Source organism: Castor canadensis, chromosome 16 (genome assembly GCF_047511655.1).
Source record: "Castor canadensis chromosome 16, mCasCan1.hap1v2, whole genome shotgun sequence".
In the NCBI taxonomy this organism is placed as follows: Eukaryota; Metazoa; Chordata; class Mammalia; order Rodentia; family Castoridae; genus Castor; species Castor canadensis.
Window position 1 is genome coordinate 23,917,364 of NC_133401.1, and position 18,882 is coordinate 23,936,245.

General features: G+C 40.8%; 1 protein-coding gene and 1 non-coding gene across 2 annotated transcripts; one reads left to right on the forward strand and one right to left on the reverse strand.

Annotated features, from left to right (window-relative positions):
• The first annotated feature begins 366 nt into the window (after positions 1 to 366).
• Positions 367 to 468, forward strand: LOC141418302 (U6 spliceosomal RNA). Its single transcript, XR_012442982.1, has one exon. It is a non-coding gene; the product is annotated as a U6 spliceosomal RNA (small nuclear RNA).
• A 1,228-nt stretch (positions 469 to 1,696) lies between these two features.
• Positions 1,697 to 17,999, reverse strand: LOC109699813 (uncharacterized). Its single transcript, XM_074058130.1, has 4 exons — positions 17,907 to 17,999; positions 7,788 to 7,914; positions 6,890 to 7,018; positions 1,697 to 5,032 (listed from the first exon to the last, which is right to left on the reverse strand). The coding sequence occupies exons 2-4, from the start codon at positions 7,819 to 7,821 to the stop codon at positions 3,006 to 3,008; spliced, it is 2,190 nt and encodes a 729-aa protein (XP_073914231.1). The 5' UTR covers positions 7,822 to 7,914; positions 17,907 to 17,999; the 3' UTR covers positions 1,697 to 3,005.
• Positions 18,000 to 18,882: the final 883 nt, after the last annotated feature.

Sequence of the window (18,882 nt, forward strand, 5' to 3'; positions counted from 1 at the left end):
CCACATAGGAGAAAGTTGTTAAGATAGTTGTGCTGGCCACTGATGCATGGACTGTTTCTTCCTTTTTTTAGTATTACACATTGTTTATGCTATCCTTAAGGAATGCAATACGGTAAAACTGAGGTTTGTTCTGCTTTTGTAAAAATTAAATTGTACAAAGGGATATCATTACATTTCCACACCTGCATACAATGTACTTTAACCATATTCATCAACTCTATTACCCTTTCTTCTCCTCCTCCCCTTACACATTCCTAATAGTCCCCTTTTACTTTCATGTCCCTTCCTCCCACTCCATATTCCATGAGAGAAAAATATACATTTGTCTGTTAGACTTTGACTTGTTTTACTTAAAAGTTTCATCCAGTGCTCGCTTCAGCAGCATATATACTAAAATTGGAATGTAAGAGAGTAGCATGGCCCCTGTGCAAGGATGACACTCAAATTCATGATGTGTTCCATATAAAAAAAAGAAATTAAAAAAATCCAGTTCCATCCATTATCATCCACTAATTTATTCTTCTTTATGAATTGTTCCTTAACTGAGATTGGACATACTCTTGAGAAAAGTCAGGCAGGTACATTCCAGGTAGTTGTGGGCCTTCTTTGTCCAGATAAGCGTATAAACTCCTCCCATAGGATGAAATAGATAGCTGGTGTTCTAATTCAATAGATGAGGAAACCAAGGACAAAAATAAGCTTAACTCATCTAGTAACTAGCTGAGTCAGGATTTGAGTCTGTCATGGTGCAGCAAAGGCAGGTGATACAGGGCGGGGGGAGGGAAAAAGCTATTCTTGTTCTTGTTCTCCACATGTGGACTTATGAGTCATCTTAAAATTGTTGTCATGCTATTACAATTGTAGCAAATTAGTACTCTGTCCCTTTATTTCATAGACCACAATTACTTATGAAATTAATATTTAATTAAAGTATACTCACTACCACATAATGCCAGAGCAAAGACTATCCACTGTTTTAGGGGAGGCATCTGGTCCGTAAGGACCAGATGATTCATCACCTTACCAATGTGTAACTCAAAATTCAGTGACAGTGCACATTTGCTAAACATTTTCAGAATGTGTTTCTTCTGTTAATTTCCAGAAAGTTAAGTTTCTATTGTACAACACCAGACATACTGGCACATTTGGTATCTCTTTTCTGTGATCTCTGAAAGGTGATTAGGGTCCACATGGAGGAAGCAGAAAATACTTATAGTGGATTAGCAATATTGGAAATCTTTTCATAAGTGTATCTACTCCATATATGTTAAAGGGGGTGTCATTTTTCTTCCCCATACTTAATTATTTTTCATACTCATATTTATATTTTCATTTTGTGTAAATCAAGATGCATGACATGGGTCCTATTTAGGATACAAGAAAGAGCTGTGTAGAAATTTAATACAATGATATTCATCAACAGTGATGCAGATTTCAGAGTTTAAGAGTTTGAAATTGCACTTGTGTGTTTTCATCTATACAACTATCTTAACAGCATGGAGAGAAAAACTTAATTGAAAAACAGAATCCTAGGTTCCCAAAACCATACGATGTTTGACTTCACAAAAAATTCCATCTGTTAACTTTAACAGCATAACAGTGTATCAATGTCTGCTATGAAGTCTTGCATTGAGATGAAATAAACCTCTATGAATAGAAGAAAACACAAATCAATCATAATGAAAAAGATTAAATTTTATTAAGTAAAACTTTACATTAATATACATTCTGAGTAAAGCAGTAGCAAATGTAATAGCAACAGTTAAATATAGTCCTCATGAAAATGCTATTCTGGTTCTGTTGTGTTGCTGAGGATTGACCTCAAGCCTTGCACATGCTAGGAAACCACTGAGGTACATCCCCAGCCCCTATTTTGGTTCTGATTAAATTCTCCACTCTAAAAATTCTTCTTTTCAATTTAAAAAAATAAGACTACTCCTCAATCTTTGCAATATCACAGCTACTGTCATTCAATGTAGAAGGCGGTCACTATCTCTTGCATTTTTTCTACCATATATTCAGTCTCTAGTAACCTATTACTCTCATCCTATTTTTAAAAAAACCAAAAACCCATCAGTATCCAAAGTTCTTGGCCTTTGCTGTATTTCCTGCTCAGATGGTATAGTATTTCTTTTCCATAAGCTAGAGTGCTCAGAAGGACAACCCATACACAGTAATGAATTACGATGACTGATGTATAGCTTCACATTATTTTCTCCTCCGTCCAGATACTAATTTAGAGGATATTTAATTTCAAAAGGCAGATTCATTTCTCCCAGAAATTGGATAGAAATCTCACCTAATGAAGCAAGCCCTTTCATCTTATTCTTTTCCCAAGACCACAATGAAAAACCTGTAAGGATGGCATTTTAACAGGTTTCAATCATAATAGCAATTTTCTCAAAAAATCAAGTAATTGAATAAAATATTTCATAACCTGAAGGTAATTAGGTATTTCTAAATATCCTTGTGACTTTTGTATCTATCGTGTCATGAAGTTTTAACATTTTGTCCTGGAATTATTCGGAAGAATGTAGTATCAAAAGGTAGTCACGAAGAACTAGAGGCTAAGTTATCACTTATATAAATCTTCATCTAGTTGTGGTCATTAGAATAGCCTCAGTAACAATGTTCCATTTGAATGGTTTCATCAAAGATGTGTATTTTGATGTCTAGTGAGTTGTCAATATTAGATTAAAGCCTCTGCTGTGTACAGTATAAGATTTCCTTTTGGAATGAACTTTCTGATGTCTACTAATCATTGAACTTGTGTGTGTTTTGGGGTCTTGTTATGTAACTCAGGCTGGCCTAAGAGTCACTGCCCTCTTGCCTGAGGGCAATTCTCCTGAGTTCTGGGATTATAGCCATGTACCACCACACCTAGAAGCATGCTTGCACTCTTGATGAGTGATTTCCTACAGTCAATGCATTTATAAAGATAATCTTAAGAATGAACTCTAGGATATTGTGCAAGGAGAAAATTGTGAATGAAGACCTTGCTATACTCACTTATAATGCTTCAGTCCAGTATGAAGTCTCCGATGACTTGCAAGGTTGGAACTTCGACTAAAGACCTTGCCACACTCATTACATGTGTAAGGTTTTTCACCAGTATGGATTGCTTGATGGGTGGTTAGGCTTGAACGCACACTAAAGGCTTTGCCACACTTATCACACTTGTAAGGTTTTTCTCCAGTATGAGTCCTCCGGTGACTTGCAAGGTGTGAATTTTGAGTGAAGACCTTGCCACACTCATCACATTTGTAGGGTTTTTCCCCAGTATGGATTGCCTGGTGGGTAGTCAGGCTTGAGTACACACTGAAGGCTTTGCCACACTCATTACACTTGTAAGGCTTCTCTCCAGTATGGATTCTGCGATGATTTGCAAGGTGTGAATTTTGAGTGAAGACCTTGCCACACTCTGAACATTTATAGGGTTTTTCTCCAGTGTGGATTACCTGATGGGTATTTAGGTTTGAATGTGAATTAAAGGCTTTTCCACACTCATTACACCTGTAAGGTTTCTCTCCAGTGTGAATTCTCTGATGAATTGAAAGGCTGGAAGTTTGACTGAACACCTTACCACATTCATTACATTTGTAAGGTTTTTCTCCAGTATGGATTACTTGATGGGAAGTTAAGCTTGAGCGCACACTAAAGGCCTTGCCACACTCATTACATTTGTAAGGTTTCTCTCCTGTATGAACTCTCCAGTGCCTTGCAAGATTTGAAGTTTGACTAAAGAGTTTGCCACATTCATCACACTTGTAAGGTTTCTCTCCACTATGAACTCCTCGATGACTTGCAAGGTGTGAATTCTGACTAAAGACCTTGCCACACTCATCACATTTGTAGGGTTTTTCCCCAGTATGGATTGCCTGGTGGGTAGTCAGGCTTGAGTATACACTGAAGGCTTTGCCACACTCATTACACTTGTAAGGCTTCTCTCCAGTATGGATTCTCCAGTGATTTGCAAGGTGTGAATTTTGAGTAAAGACCTTGCCACACTCTGAACATTTATATGGTTTTTCTCCAGTGTGGATTATCTGATGGGTATTTAGGTTTGAATGTGAGCTGAACACTTTCCCACACTCATTACACCTATAAGGTTTCTCTCCAGTGTGAGTTCTCCGATGAATTGCAAGGCTTGAAGTTTGACTGAACACCTTGCCACATTCATTACATTTGTAAGGTTTTTCTCCAGTATGGATTACCTGATGGTTAGTTAGGTTCGAACGGACACTAAAGGCTTTGCCACACTCATTGCACTTGTAAGGTTTCTCTCCAGTATGAATTCTTCGATGACTTGTAAGGTGTGAATTTTGAGTGAAGACCTTGCCACATTCATTACATTTGTAAGGTTTTGCTCCAGTATGATGTCTCTCATGTACCAAAAGATATGAACGCCTGAAAAAAGCCTTACCACATTCAATACATTTGAAATGTTTCTCTCCAGTGTGAATTCGCCGATGATGGGCTAGAGAAGAGGTATAACTGAAGACTTTGCCACACTCATTACATTTGTAAGGTTTTTCCCTAACGTGTGCTTTTGGTTCTTGCGTTAGTAATGAAGAATAAATTAAGTCATTCCTATATTCATGAGGAATGTGGGTTTTGATGCTAGAAGGATTTCTTTGAGGTGGACAAATTGAGGAACCACTGTTGATAGACTTTTCAACTTCCTTACAATCAATTTTCCCTTCAGACTGAAACAATTTCAGTTCAGGCAGATGTGCCTGGAAGTTTAATCCAAACCAATTCTTCATAAGCTTGTTTCCTGCATCCCTTTTACCATCTTTGTCTTTTCTAGCAGCGAGATTTTCTTTATGGATCTCAAGTACATTTTTATAATTTCCTTCACTGTCTTTCCACTGAAACTCAAAGTCATGTATATTTTTCTGGACTTTCCTGAGGGAAAACTGTTTAATATCATTGCTTTCATGTCTTTCCAACATCACTGTATGGAGTATTTCTCCAGTACTGCTGTTTTCCTTTGGTGGTAATTCTTTAATTTTGCATTTAGGAGTGGTATCTACAAGATATAAAGTAGCACAGTGTTCTGATTAAAGATATAAATACTTCACACTGAAAAACATAGTATTACAGCAAAAAGTAATATATATATTGGGTAGACTTATGATCCTACAGAAACATTAAATTCAGTATTTAGGAACACAAAAGGAATAAGATCTTTTAATTTAAAAAGGTGACAACATGTAATTCAAATTAACAGAAGGAAAGCCCAGTTTCAAACAACCTATAATCAAAAATTCATACTGAATGAATCTATGTTGGCCAGGAGGAAAATATTTTTCCATTATAGCTCCAAAAACCATATGGTTATATCATAACTGAAGCAATAAAAATTCACATTCCAGCACACTGATTATGTACAAATCAATGCTAAGATCCCACACAATACATTGTGATGGTACAGAACTCACAGCAAATTTATGTAACTAAGTGGCAGTTCTGAATTGCAAAGCAACAACAGCAGAGGGAAAGGAGGAAGAATTCAATATGACAAAGCAGAAAAAAAAAAACTGAAATGCCTGTTATAAAACTACTGAAACCCACTCACAGCAGGCATTTTGCAATTAACAAGGGATGCCTGCCTGGCAGGTGTACTGCATAATGCACGATGACAAACATTATCTGTAGAAACAATAAAAGTGACAGAAAATTCTAGTAACCTGTGATGACATGAGCAGGTAAATAATTAGTAAATACATTTACAAAAAGTTACAGATTGTGGAATTACAATTTCCTCTTTAGAAAAGATAAAGGAATTCTATTTCAGAAACAGCACAGAATATAAGAAATGGAATATCCAGCTATCCCACTCCTGAGGATATACCTGAAGGAAATGAAGCCAGTATATAAAAGAGATACCAATATACCTATGATTACTACAGACTATTCACAGTAGCAAAATTATGGAATCAGCCTCGGTGCCTGTCAACAGATGAGTGAATAAAGAATATAAACACAATGGAGTATTATTAAGCCATAAAAAAGAATGAAGTTCTGTCATTTATAGGAAAATGGATAGAACCAAAGGGCTTCTTTCTAAGTGAAATAAGCCAGGCACAAAAAGAAAAGTATCACATGTTTTCTCTCATATGTGGAAACTAAAAAAAAAAGACTGTAAAGTAGAAGAGGCACTATTAAGGAAGATGAAATGGACCTGGCCAGGGTGGCGGATAGGGATGGAGGAAGGAGAGGGGAAGATATTAAGAGAGGGTAGCAGGGAGGGTGGACATAATCAAAGCACAATGTAAATACGTATGGAATATAGCACATTGAATCTCATTAATTTGTACAATAAATGTGTTAATTAAAATAGTAGGAAAAAAGTTTCACTGAATATCTACATTATAGTATATATGCTTATAGGAAGCAAATGATGTCATGATTCAAACTGATGGTCATATCCATTGTGTCAAAGATTTGTCAGTTACCCCTGCTCTTTACTTAAAAATTTTGTACCTGCTGGGCCGATGGCTCATGCCTGTTATCCTAGCTACTCAGGAGGCAGAGATCAGGAGGACTGCAATTCGAAGCCAACCTAGGCAAATAATTTTAGAGTTCAAGAGACCCTATCTCGAAAAAACCCATCACAAAAAAAGGGCTGTTGCTAGGCTCAAGGTGTAGGTTGAGTTCAAACCCCAGTTCCACCAAAATATTAAAAAAATAATTAACTGTATAGACAATACTGGAGGGAGAAAGGCTAAATGTTTATACTTCTAAAGAACAGAGAAGTTTAACATTTCCTTTAAGAACTCAGAGCACCTAACATTCATTTTCCCACAGAAATCTTCCACTTGTGGAAAGTCTACTGAACACCACTGAATGGTGCAGCTTCCACTTTGTCCATCTGAGCTCTTACCTGCACCCCCACCTCTGACACTCTCCCAGCCATTTGGGTTTCTTCGTCTTTTCACTTCTCTCTCCACAGTCCAGGGCTCTTTCCCATGCTCCAATATGGAAATAACAGTCAGGTTAGGAAGACAGATTCCTGTTTATAAAAAGAAAGGAATACAATGTACTGGTTTTCTTTAGAATCCCAGTCTTATATATATGTGAAGAGAGAAAGACCCTTACAGACGAATCCAGAAAAGTATTTCAGAAATTCATCACTGACTGCTTCCTTCTGAAAGCTTAGGGAACACTTTAATATGCAGGTATCTAGTTCTCTTCTAAGAATTAATGGATCAAAAGCAGAGGAAGAAAAACAGGCAACTAGATATTTTTAAAGTCTGTAATGAGCTGGGCATGGTAACACATGCCTGTGATCCCAGCACTCAGGAAGGCCAAAGAAAAAAGATCAAGAGTCCAGGGCAGCCTAAGACTACAAAGAAAGACCACCCATCCTCCCCCACAAAAAAAATGAGGAGGAGGAGGAAGAAGAGAAGAAAAGCCTTCCATGAGGACTGGATATGTAGCTCAGTGGTAGAGCATTTGTCTACCAAGTCAAAGTCCTGGGTTCCATCCCTAACATAGAGTCAGAGAGAGACAGAGAGTAGATACAGAAAGAGACAGACAGAGTCAGAGAGACACACAGAGACACAATACTTCAGTTGTGGAATCACCCAATGATGCATCACCAAACAGGCAGAACATCAAAAGAAAGGGGATGGTTCGAGTCCAGAAGCTGCATCAGCAAGTTTTTCATTTCTGAGTCAATACAGCTTTAAGTTCAGTCAAGCAATGTGGAATGCAAAGGAAAAGAAAAATGGAAAGATAAACAGGGAAGATCCTGACTTCTGGATGGAAGTTGTCCTTACCCAGGGAGACCAGGCTTCTATAGTTCTCCAACATCACGTCCCTGTATAAAGTCTTCTGAGCAGGGTCCAGGCATTCCCACTCCTCCTGAGAAAACTCTATAGCCACATCCCCGAATGTCAACCGTCCCTAAAATGAAAAACAAAACAAAACACATTTCACCACGTGGACCATGTGGAATATTACAATCTTCTCATAAAGTCAGAAAAGGAAAGAACTATGAGGACACATTCAATTGAAGTGAGTGGTGGGTGAGCTGTATACACTGTGATATTATAAAACATGTTTTTGGTCTTTGTCTAGTTTCTAGACATACAATTCCCTTGTAATCTTTGGAGTGAAAAGGCTGGTTCTGTATGCTAAGGAGACGGCTGAAGGCTGGAGGCACCTAGGTATTTCAGGAAAGAGGCTGATCCCAGAAAGACTCAAGTAGGATTAGAGGGCCAGAACCTTCAGCTTCACTCCTGAGCCTCATGTGAAGGAGAGGATCTAAAAGTTCTGTGAGGGTCAATGGTCAATGATGCAAACAATCATGCCTGAGTAATGAAGCCTCTATAAAAACTCAACAGGGCAGGGTATGATGTGCTTTCCCAACAGCTGCCTGTGAGGAAGTTCCTAGAGAGAGGTATGCCCCTTCACCCATACCCTACCTTATGCATCTTCTCCATCTGCATCCTTTACAATGTACCTTGTAATAAATGGGTAAGGGTAAGTAGAATGTTTCCCTTAGCTCTGTAAGTTGCTGTAGTAAATTAATTATAAAACCTCAGCTGGGAAGGGCAGGGAGGGGATTGCAAACCCATGTTACTCAGAATCACAGTCCGCAGCCTGTTCTTGCTATGGGCATCTGATATGAAGGCACTCTTGCAGGGCTGAGCCCTCCAGTTGTGGGACCTGAGGCTTAATGTCACGATTCAATTGAATTAGAGGTCACCCATCTAGGCACCAGAATTGCTTTCGTGGTGTGGGGAAATTTCCACACGTCTGGGGTCACTAAAGCTTTCTGTGTGGTGAGTGTATAGAAAGAGAAACTGAATTGTTTTTTCCTATATTCTTTCACATGGTAAGGTATATTTGAGCAACACCATGTCTCCCTAGTTCTGTTTTTATCTTACTTTTCTGTAAGAAGTTGCAATAGCCTATAAATCAGTGTGCTTCTCATTTTGTGGATCATACAAACAAGCAAGCAAGCAAACCACAAAGAAAGAAAAAAACCAACACAGACCTGTTGGCTTTCTCCTGTCTCCTTCTATCCTTCCCATTACTCACTCTGTCCAGCCTCTTTTCACCCTCTTTCTTTCAACCTTCCCATCCACCACCTGGTTCCTGTCTCATTACACGCAGGGTTATCTCAATATAAGTATCAGATGTGAAAACACATCAAATGGGACACATTCAATATCTAGATGAACTACAGAATGCATGGTGTCTTCAGAGATGACAGACGTGGGGCTTTAAAGAAAAGTCAGAATTTTTAAAATGTGATGACAGTAACAGCAATAACTAAGCTTATGAACACATTCAAATGCTGGATATTTTAAATTCTTTATATGACCTAACTCCTACAGCAATATAACAGCCCACAAGAGAACCATACATTCCCATCTTACTAAGGAGAAAATCACGTCACAGATACTGAAGAACTTCCTGAGGTCAAAGAGCTAAAAATGGGAGAACAGGCACCTGATCCTAGATATCTGAGAACTGGAACTGAACCTGAAGAATCTAGCAGTCAGGTAAAGAGCATCAAGAGTAAAATGATGAGCTAATGGTGTAGCTTAGTGGTAAAATGCTTGCTTAGCATGTACAAGACCCTGGGTTCAATCCCCAGCACCACAGAAAAAAAAGGTGAATTGACAGATTACCTAAGTGAGGAAAGTTGAAACAAGTTCAAGGCAAGTGACCTGAAACCTCACAAAAGGTCAATGTATGTGCACACACACATAGGCAGGCACATAATAAAATACCAGTGTTACTAATGTCAGCTCATCGACATGGTAATACACAGCAAATTTAAGGCCAGAGAAAATTAGATATAATTTCACCTAGTAAAAACATAAAACTTGCTGGGCATGGTGGTACATGCCTGAAATTCAGCACTTGGATCTTGAGTTCAAGGCCATCCTGGACTATGTAACGATACCCTATCTCAAAAAACCAAAACAACAACCAAAACCATACACGTGTCTTTGATAAAAAGCATTTTTGCATATCTAAGCATGCATCACAAATATTTATATCAAGTGAGACAAGAAGTTGTTTCAAAGACATATTTTTTTGGTAATATTTTTCACCATCATTTTCTCATGTGCATTTCACAGCATATTTAGGACAACAAAATGTATAAACTGTATTAAATTTTGTTTATAAATATTACTACATTTTAAGATATTAAAAATAGGACAACATGGGGTAAGGGGTGTGACATGCATGAAGCCCTGTGTTCAATCCCCAGCACCCCCATTCTCTAAAATGTGGTGCATATGAAAATAAAATAGAAACTTGAACTTAATTTCTATAAAATGCTCACATTCAAAAGTATTACAAGCTGGGTGTGGTGGTGGATGCTTGTAATCCAAACATTCTGGGAGACTGAGAAAGGAGAATTGTAAATTTAAGGTCAGCCTGTGCTATACAATAAGACCCTGTCTCAAGCAAACAAAAAGTATGTATCACAGTAGAACAGAAAGAAACCACTGGATAACTAATAAGGCAAAAATTAGATGAAAAAGCCAAAACAAACTACTAAGCAGGAACTTTTTTTTTTTTTTTTTTGATAGGACTGGGGTTTTAACTCAGGGTTTCACACTCACAAAGCAGGAGCTCTCCCACTTGAGTCACTCCTCCAGCCCTGTTTTGTGTTGGGTATTTTCAAGATAGGTCTCAGGAATTAGCTCTGCCTCCCAAGTTGCTAGGTGTTAGCCATCGGTGGCTGGCCAAAATGAGAACATTAACAAAGATAAAAACTATGAGGAAAAATTACAGAAATTTTGGAGTTGAAAAATATAAGTGGGGTTCAAAAGCAAACCTGACCAGGCAGAGAAACAAAGAAGTGGATAAAAACAGGCAGAAGAAACAAAAGGGTGGGAAAAAAAGGAGCAAGGTAGAAAAAAGAAATAAAAATGAAGGGCCTAAGGGCATTGTGGAACATCACAGAACATCTCTAAGGAGAAGGAGTAAAAAACCGATGATAATAATGATAGCCAAAAACTTCCCAAATTCAAAAGATAGGGACATATAAAGTCAAGAAAATTAAACTCCAACTAGCATAAGTCTAACACATCTACACCAAAACACATCATAATAAAACCATCAAAAGTAAGAGACAGACAGACTGGAAATGTAGCTCAGTGGCAGAGCACTTGACTAGCATGTGAAGAGGTCCTGAGCTACACACACTACACACACACAAAGACAAGAATCCTCAGAATATGCCAGGCGTGGTGGTGCATGCCTGTAATCTGAGCAATTGAGAGACAGAAGCAGGAGAATCACAAGTTTGAGATTAGCATGGGCTACATAGTGAGACCCTGTCTCCAAAAACAAAAACAAGAACAGAAAAGAATCTTGAGAATAGCAAAAGAAAGTGACTTATCATCTAGAAGTGGACTCCCAGAACTGTACTGAATTGAAATTTTTCTATTCATCTAAGGATTCTTCAAAAAAGTAAAAAAGTATGATTACATTGTGTTAAAAGAGAATCAACACAAAGTTGAAAAGAAAAAGATAATAGAGGGGTTTCACAAAGGATATCTGAACCTCTTGTACATTATTTGTGACTTTTAAAATGAATCAGGGGGCTACAGATATAGCTTGGTGGTGGAGTGCTTGCCTAGCAAGCAGAAGGCCCAGAGTCCCATCTATGGCACTGCAAAAAATAATGAAGCAAAATAAAATGAATCGAATAAAGTATTCCTAACAACATGTACAGAGAATGTAAGTAAAAGATACATAAGAAAGCCATTAAACAATAAAACAGATACAAATGAACAGTACTTTGTAACGATGCACTAAAGGGAGTCTTCCATATCAAAATTAACAGAAGGTATGAAACAATCAAACAAAAGACATGGGAAGAAATGTATCTGTTTCATACTAAAAAAATATGACATAAAAACGACAACAGGGCATATGTAAATAATATAATAGTATGTGCAGAATATAAATAGCTCCTAAAAGGCATGAAAATAAAACTGAGAAATATATGAAAATCCATTTTTTATGCCCACATGTCCACAAAGTTACAAAACCTCAGACTCATAGGAATTAGAAATGAAAACATAGTTTTGATTTTCTCCAGATGCTCAAATATAAAAGGGATAGTAGCAAGTTTTGCTTAATGACAGGGAAATGTCACATGTTGTCGGGGGGTAGGATTCCTATGCAACTTGGGGTATGGAAGACCTTGCTAGAAGTAACAAAGTAGGAGATCACCATCACAGAAGAAGCAATCACTCTCTCCGTTGCCAACCTGGAGGAACTCTCACATCTGCTGTGAATAAAGAATGTGGGCTCAAAGGCAGCCACTGTGACATTCTTTGTAGCAGTTAGATGTTCTGTACTAACAAGAAAACATGCAAATTTTCAAAATGTGCAAGATAAGTATCAAACAAAGCATTCACTAAAGAATTTTCTCTGAAAATCTTATGTAGATACATTTGTACCAAACTTGAGCACACTCCTGACACAGAAATGAATCTGTGGTTTCCTGCTGATGTATGAGAAAGCCAGGAAGACAAGGCAAGGAAGGGACTGCTTTATACCTTATTACTCAAGATTCTTGATTGTTTGCAACTTTACTATAAAACAAGTATGTACATCATATGATTCTTAAATTTTTTAAAACTGAATACTCAATGCTAAGCGATAGAGTGAAAATGTGGTTCCAACCTTTGAAATGACAAGAAGTTCTGAGCAATAACAATTTTTACCCAAAATACCAGCTGCACGAGTCCCCACAGAATATCTCTGCAAAATGGAAGGACTGTGGATAGTTTAAAGAACCTCCTGCTAGGTGATGGGGATATAGCTCAGTGCTAGAGCACTTGCTTAGCATACCCCAGCCCCAATAGCTAAAAGGAAAAAAAGAAAAGAGAAAGGAAGAGAGAAAGAAAGCAAAGAAAAAGATCCTCCTGCCAGGAACTAGTGGCTCATGCCTGTAATTCTAGCTATTTCAGAGGCTGAGATTGGGTAGATCATGGTCTGAGGCCAGCCCTGGCAAAAATGTTCATGAGACCCCATCTCAAAAGAAAAAAGCTGGGTATCATTGTGTGCTCCTGTCATTTCAGCTATGGCAGGAAGCGTAAAACAGAAGGACAGTGGTCCAGGCTGGCCTGAGCAAAATGAAACCATTATCTCCAAAATAACCAGAGCAAAAAGGTCTGGCAGAATGGCTCAAGCAATAGAGCACCTGTCTAGCAAGCTTGAAGCACTGAGTTCAAACCCTAGTACCACCACTAGAAAAACAAAAACTTTCTGCTGCAATGGAAGGGCTGAAAATAGTTTTAAACAACCTCCTGCTGTTAAGAACTCAGATTGATTCATGCTTCTAAACTGATGAGAGAAGCCTGGCATGCAAGGTCTGATGGTCATCTGTCACCTCTGTGACATACACAGCACACCAGAGGCTGAGGTAAAAAGATCTAAACTTCACGGCCAGCATGGGTTACATAACAAGACCTCAGCTCAAAAAAAAGAAAATATTGATGATGTAATTAAATACCTTCTATCAAATATGTCTGACATTGTATTCCATTCCCAGTCAATGAGATAATGTAGTCATTGTTTGCTTTTGAGACAGGGCTTCTCTATGCAGCCCAGGCTAGCCTCAATCTTGAAATACTCCTGCTTCAGCCTTCCAAGGGATTGGAGGACAGGCATGTGCCACCACACCTGGCTCACTAACTTACCTTATTACTTACAAATGTAGCATAATATTAAGAAGAACATATTTCCCCTAGCAGGTCTCCATTTACACCCCTCTACCCTAAAATTTAGCAGGCCATCTGTGCAGTTTAGTGTGTTTCAGATAGGCACAGTGGCTCATGCCTGATATCCTAGCTACTTGGCAGGTGAGGCTGAAGGCCAGCCTGGATAAAAAGTTCACAAGAACATCTCAACCAATAAAAAGTTGGGCATGGTAGTGTGTGCCTGTGATCCCAGCTACACAAGAAGCGTAAATAGGCCAGTAGTCCAGACAAGCCCGGGCATAAACTGAAGACCCTATCTCAAAAAATAATTAAAGCAAAAAGGGTTGACAGTGTGGTTCAAGTGATAAGAGTGCCTGACTAGCAAGTACAAGGCCTTGAGTTCAAAACAGATTACTGCAAGAAACCCCACCCAAAAAAACCAGTGACTTCCATGCATTTATTCCACACTTTGTTATTTATGTCTATAAGAGTTAAGGTATGTTGAGATGTAGCCCCATACAATCCTGCGGCCCAACAGCACTGACAAGCAAGGCCCACACCACATCTCCAATCTGCCTGGGTGTGAAGCCCTTCCCAGGACCACTCCCAATGGAACCTCCTCACAGATTCCATGTCACTAGGTCAACGTGAGATGGAATGTAAGTGGAGGTGACAAAGGCTGAGGGAAGGCACAGGTGAGTATGAGCAAATATGTCAAGCAGGAGCCTGAGTCAGAGCAGGTCAGCAGTTCCTATGCCCAGAACTTCAGAAAGGAAGGAGACACAGAACAGTCAGTGGAGACCATCACTTTACCTGAATAAAAGCCATCCCTGGCTCCTTTTCTTTCCTCTTCCTCCCCCTCCGAGCTTCTTCCCCAGGTAACATGTGTCTTTAGAAGTTAATCCTGAATGTAAAAATTAAGCAGTTTAATGGTCAGAATCAACATACCCCCTTCCTGTGCTCCAGCCACAGACGTAGGAAGGACCACACCATGTGGAAAGATGGTCCTCTGCTGCCAAGGCACCAGGGGGATGCACGGACACGGACAATGACCTCCTACATGTACATCAATAAGTAAGCTCTTTGTGCCCTCTATTCAGACTTCATTCCTCTCCTGGTGTTCTTGTTCTCCCTCTCCCTCCTTCTCTGTTGTGCATGCATGCGCATACACACATACACAAGTGGATCTGGCTGTACCAATCTCTCCTTCAGAGCACAGATTCAGTCCCCCTTAGCCCTCTGTTGATCAAAGGTGATTGCAGGCCTCAGAAATTGGCAACACAGAACCTGGGTGCTCAATGCTACACACAGAACAGAATCAATTTTAAGTATTATTAAGGCTGGGCCCAACCTGAACAAGTGATGGGAATCTCTGATAAGGAGGCATCTCTGGCCGAGATTTGCAAAATCCCTTAGCACTCTGATGGGAAGCCAGGGTTGAGCACCACCCAGAGGGCAAGTCCAACCCACCTCCCACCTTCTGTCTGTGCTCTCCCCAGAGGGACCTTGTCACCTGTATCCAGAAAGTGGCCTGTGAAAGAGCAAAAGGAAACACGCAGAGCAGGCAAATGGGCCAGAAGTGGTGAGCATGTGGCTAGAATGTTAATGGCAGGTGAGAGGTCACAGAAGTCTCTCCATGGTGAAAGTGATATTAGAATAAAGACCCAGGAATAGTGTTTGCCACCTGCAGCTCAATGTCAGAGAGTTTTAGGCATAGAAGAGGAAGCAAGTGAAGGCCATGAGGCAGAGCAACCTTGAACAGAGGAAAAGGAAAGAAGGGGATGAGGCTGTAGCATAACTAGCAAGAACACTGTAGGAAATGAGGGCGGGGGACGGGGATGGCAATGGGGGGAGTCTCAGGAAACAGAGTAGGTAGGGCCAAAATTGTTAAACTTTTCCCCCACATCTCAAAAGAATTTTGTTTTTTGGTGGGAATGAGGTTTGAACTCAGAGCTTCACCCAAAGCAGGCACTATACCACTTGAGCCACACCTCCAGTCCATTTTCCTCTGGTAATTTTGGAGATGTGGTCTTCCTATTTGTCTGGGATAGCCTCGAACCTCGACCCTCCTGATCTCAGCCCCTCAAGTAGGTAGGACTAAAAGTGTGAGCCACCAGTGCCCAGCTTCAAAACAATTTTGAACCCTATTTGCTCACCTGTTTTAAGTAAACATGTACTTCTTATCTTATAATAAATTCAGACACAAACAATATAGAATCTCCTACATTATAAATATAGGCAGAGATGTTCAGCTAAGCCCCAGGAAGTATGTGAGATGATAAGGACTACAGGAGGTCTGTCTGGCTGTTCATTTGTATTCTCTATGATATTCTTTATAACAAATGGGTAAATCTAGTGTTTTCCCTAGTGCTATGAGACCATCTGAAAATTAATAGAACCTGAGCATTGGTTTAATGGGAATTCCTACAATAACCAATTGATGAGAATTTCAGGTCCCAAACTGGAAGATGTCACTGGGAACCAAAGGGGGGTTGTCCATGGGACTGAGTCCTCAATCTAATGCTACATCCAGGTAATGATCTAAAAAGTACAGAACATTCACATGGTGTCTGACAGAGAACTGCCTGCTAATGGGCAGAAATCTCCTCATATTTAAGTGACCAGAGATGAAGTATTCTGTGCTAAATATTCAATGTTCTACTGAGTGCTACAGAAGGAAAAACACTCTCCCATACCACACCCTCAAACAAACTAATGAGTCAAGTTACTGCCTTTTGGCTGAATAGCATCTACAAAGGGAAACTATCCTTAATCTCAGCATTAAAAAAAATTGTTTTTGAGACAGGGTCTCAATATGCAGCCCAGGCTGGCTTTGAACTCTTGATTCTCCTTCCTCAGACTCCAGAGTGCTGGGATTACAGGTGTGTGCCACCAAACCCAGCATAATCCCAATACTTTAAAAATGCATGACTTTTGCAATTCTCATCTTTTAAACTTGTTTGAATTATAAAGACAGAAATCAATACATCACCACTTCATCATGCGTATGTTATCAACTCACCATTCTTCTGCATGACAGCACCCCACCCGGCTCTTCCTTACTGTTTTCCTCCCTCTTGTTCTTACCTTCTAGCTCCAGCTCTTTTTTTTCCTTCCTGGATTTCTGTTCCCTGTTTGTTTTCCCTTTCCTCTCCTGCTGTTTCTCCCCTTCATCCCTCTATTCCTTGACTTCCACCTGTTCTGCACCATTCTTGTAGCTTGTCTCACCTATTGTTGCTCTTTTATCCTAGTCTTTTAAGTGTCCCCTATCTCCAAGTTTCTGCCATCCATGCTGTTGCTGTGCCCTTGTCCCCAGTCCCTGAATCCCATATCCCACTGTGTTTCTCCCACTGCTCTCTTTGTCACCTGTTGCCTCGCTTGTTATCCAGACACCTCCTGGCTGTTTGCTATGGCTGTAAACCATTTCTCCTCTTCTCCCACTCTGTCTCAAGGGCCTTCCCATATCTTGCCCCCTCTCTATTTTGCTGACCTTCATCCCTCTGGAGATAATATTTTAAATTTCTCTTTTTGCTCTTCTCCCCTGCTATTTTCTTGGCTGCTTCTTCCACCCTTACTGTCTCTTTACACATTCCTCACCCCATCCTCTACTTTGCCATCTGTGGATGGGGTGCTCCTCTTTCTGTTTTCCTGTTTCCTCTCAGTCTTTTCTCCTGATCCCCCTTTGCCCACACACTCAGAGGGATGGGGATGGAATGAGAAATCCGCATGTGGTGATTTCCAGTCGTAAGCACTCTGGGAATCACAAGACAGATCCGAGACGCCTCCCCCAGCATAGGGACAGGGAGATGCAAAGGAGAACTGGGGATGGACTTTTCCGGCCTAAGACGACAAGACCGAGGATGCGGTGCCCGCTGCAGTCTGCAGAATCCTGGGGCTGGAGCCGCCAGGCTGCCCCGCGGGGGCCAGGAAGGGCAAGGTGGAGGACTCGGATCCCACATCAAGCAGAGGCGGAGAGAACACCTGGGTTTTAAGAGGAAACGGCGCAGAAGGAGGTGTCCACACAGTGCGCAGGGCAGGGGGACCCCGAAGGGCCAGCCTCGGAGCGGCTGTAACCACAGGGGCGGCCCTGGGCTCTCCAAGAGACGTCAGAATTTACTTGGGGAGAAGGGGACAGTGGGCGGACTTAAAGTTCGGCAGGGAACCCCAACCCCGGCCATTGAAGCACTGGGGGACCGCGGAGCGCGGACTTACTGTAGACAGAAGGAAACAGAGGCACCGCGCCGTGACCTCCACTCCACGCAATCCGCTTCCGGGTCTGCACAAAACTGCGCGCGCAGCAGGGAAAAAGGGCAGGAGGGGCCCAGGTGTGAGGGGAAAGGGGCGGGGCATAGAGGAGAGACCCGGTTGCTTGGGAAAACAAGCGGGTGGGCGGGGCGGTAGATGCAACTCGGCGAGTGGGCGGGGCCTGGCCAGACCTCGCGGTAAAGGGGCGGGGCGAGGGAGATGCCGGACATCGACGCTATTCACTGGGGCGTGGCCTGAGTAGTGAGGGGCGTGGTCTGCGCCTCCTTCCACCCTCCCTTCTCAGAGCTTTGCTCTTTTCCTCGGTTTTGGAGGCCACACCTCCAAGAGGGGATGCATTAACTCAGCAGTCTGAGAATTGAGATCTCGCTGGAGGAAAACGAGAATGTGATTGGATCTAGGAAAGTTCCTCCAATTAAAATTAATTTAAGCCATTTAATCAAAAGCCCTGAAATTGTGAAGGGGATGTAAGCTAGAACATGAAATGCAAAACTGCCCCTGTAGAATGTGCAATTTCTTGCTCACGCTCAACAGCTCGGAATAAAAATCATTTTCACTTCTTTCCCATTCAATTACAGAGAGCTTTGGCCCTGTGTTCAGAATGCCCGAGTCGGGGGTGTGATGTTAGGTCACCAACAAGTGCTGTAAGAAAAAGGAAAAAAAGTGCATAGTGTTCAGTAAAATTATAGGTCATTGCTGCAGACCAGGTTTGTTTGCTGAGCCCCGACAGAACAGAGTAAAAATCACAGTGGAGTCACTCACTGCAAATTCCCGATCATCAAGCTGAAACTGAGCTGTTTATCTTACCTCCAAGAAACCAGGAAAAATGAGAGAAAACAGCCAAATTTTTCATGGCTAGCTTCACTGGCCATGATAATGAAGCTTCCTCTGCTGTAATTCTTACATCCTTAAATTTTTTATCTGT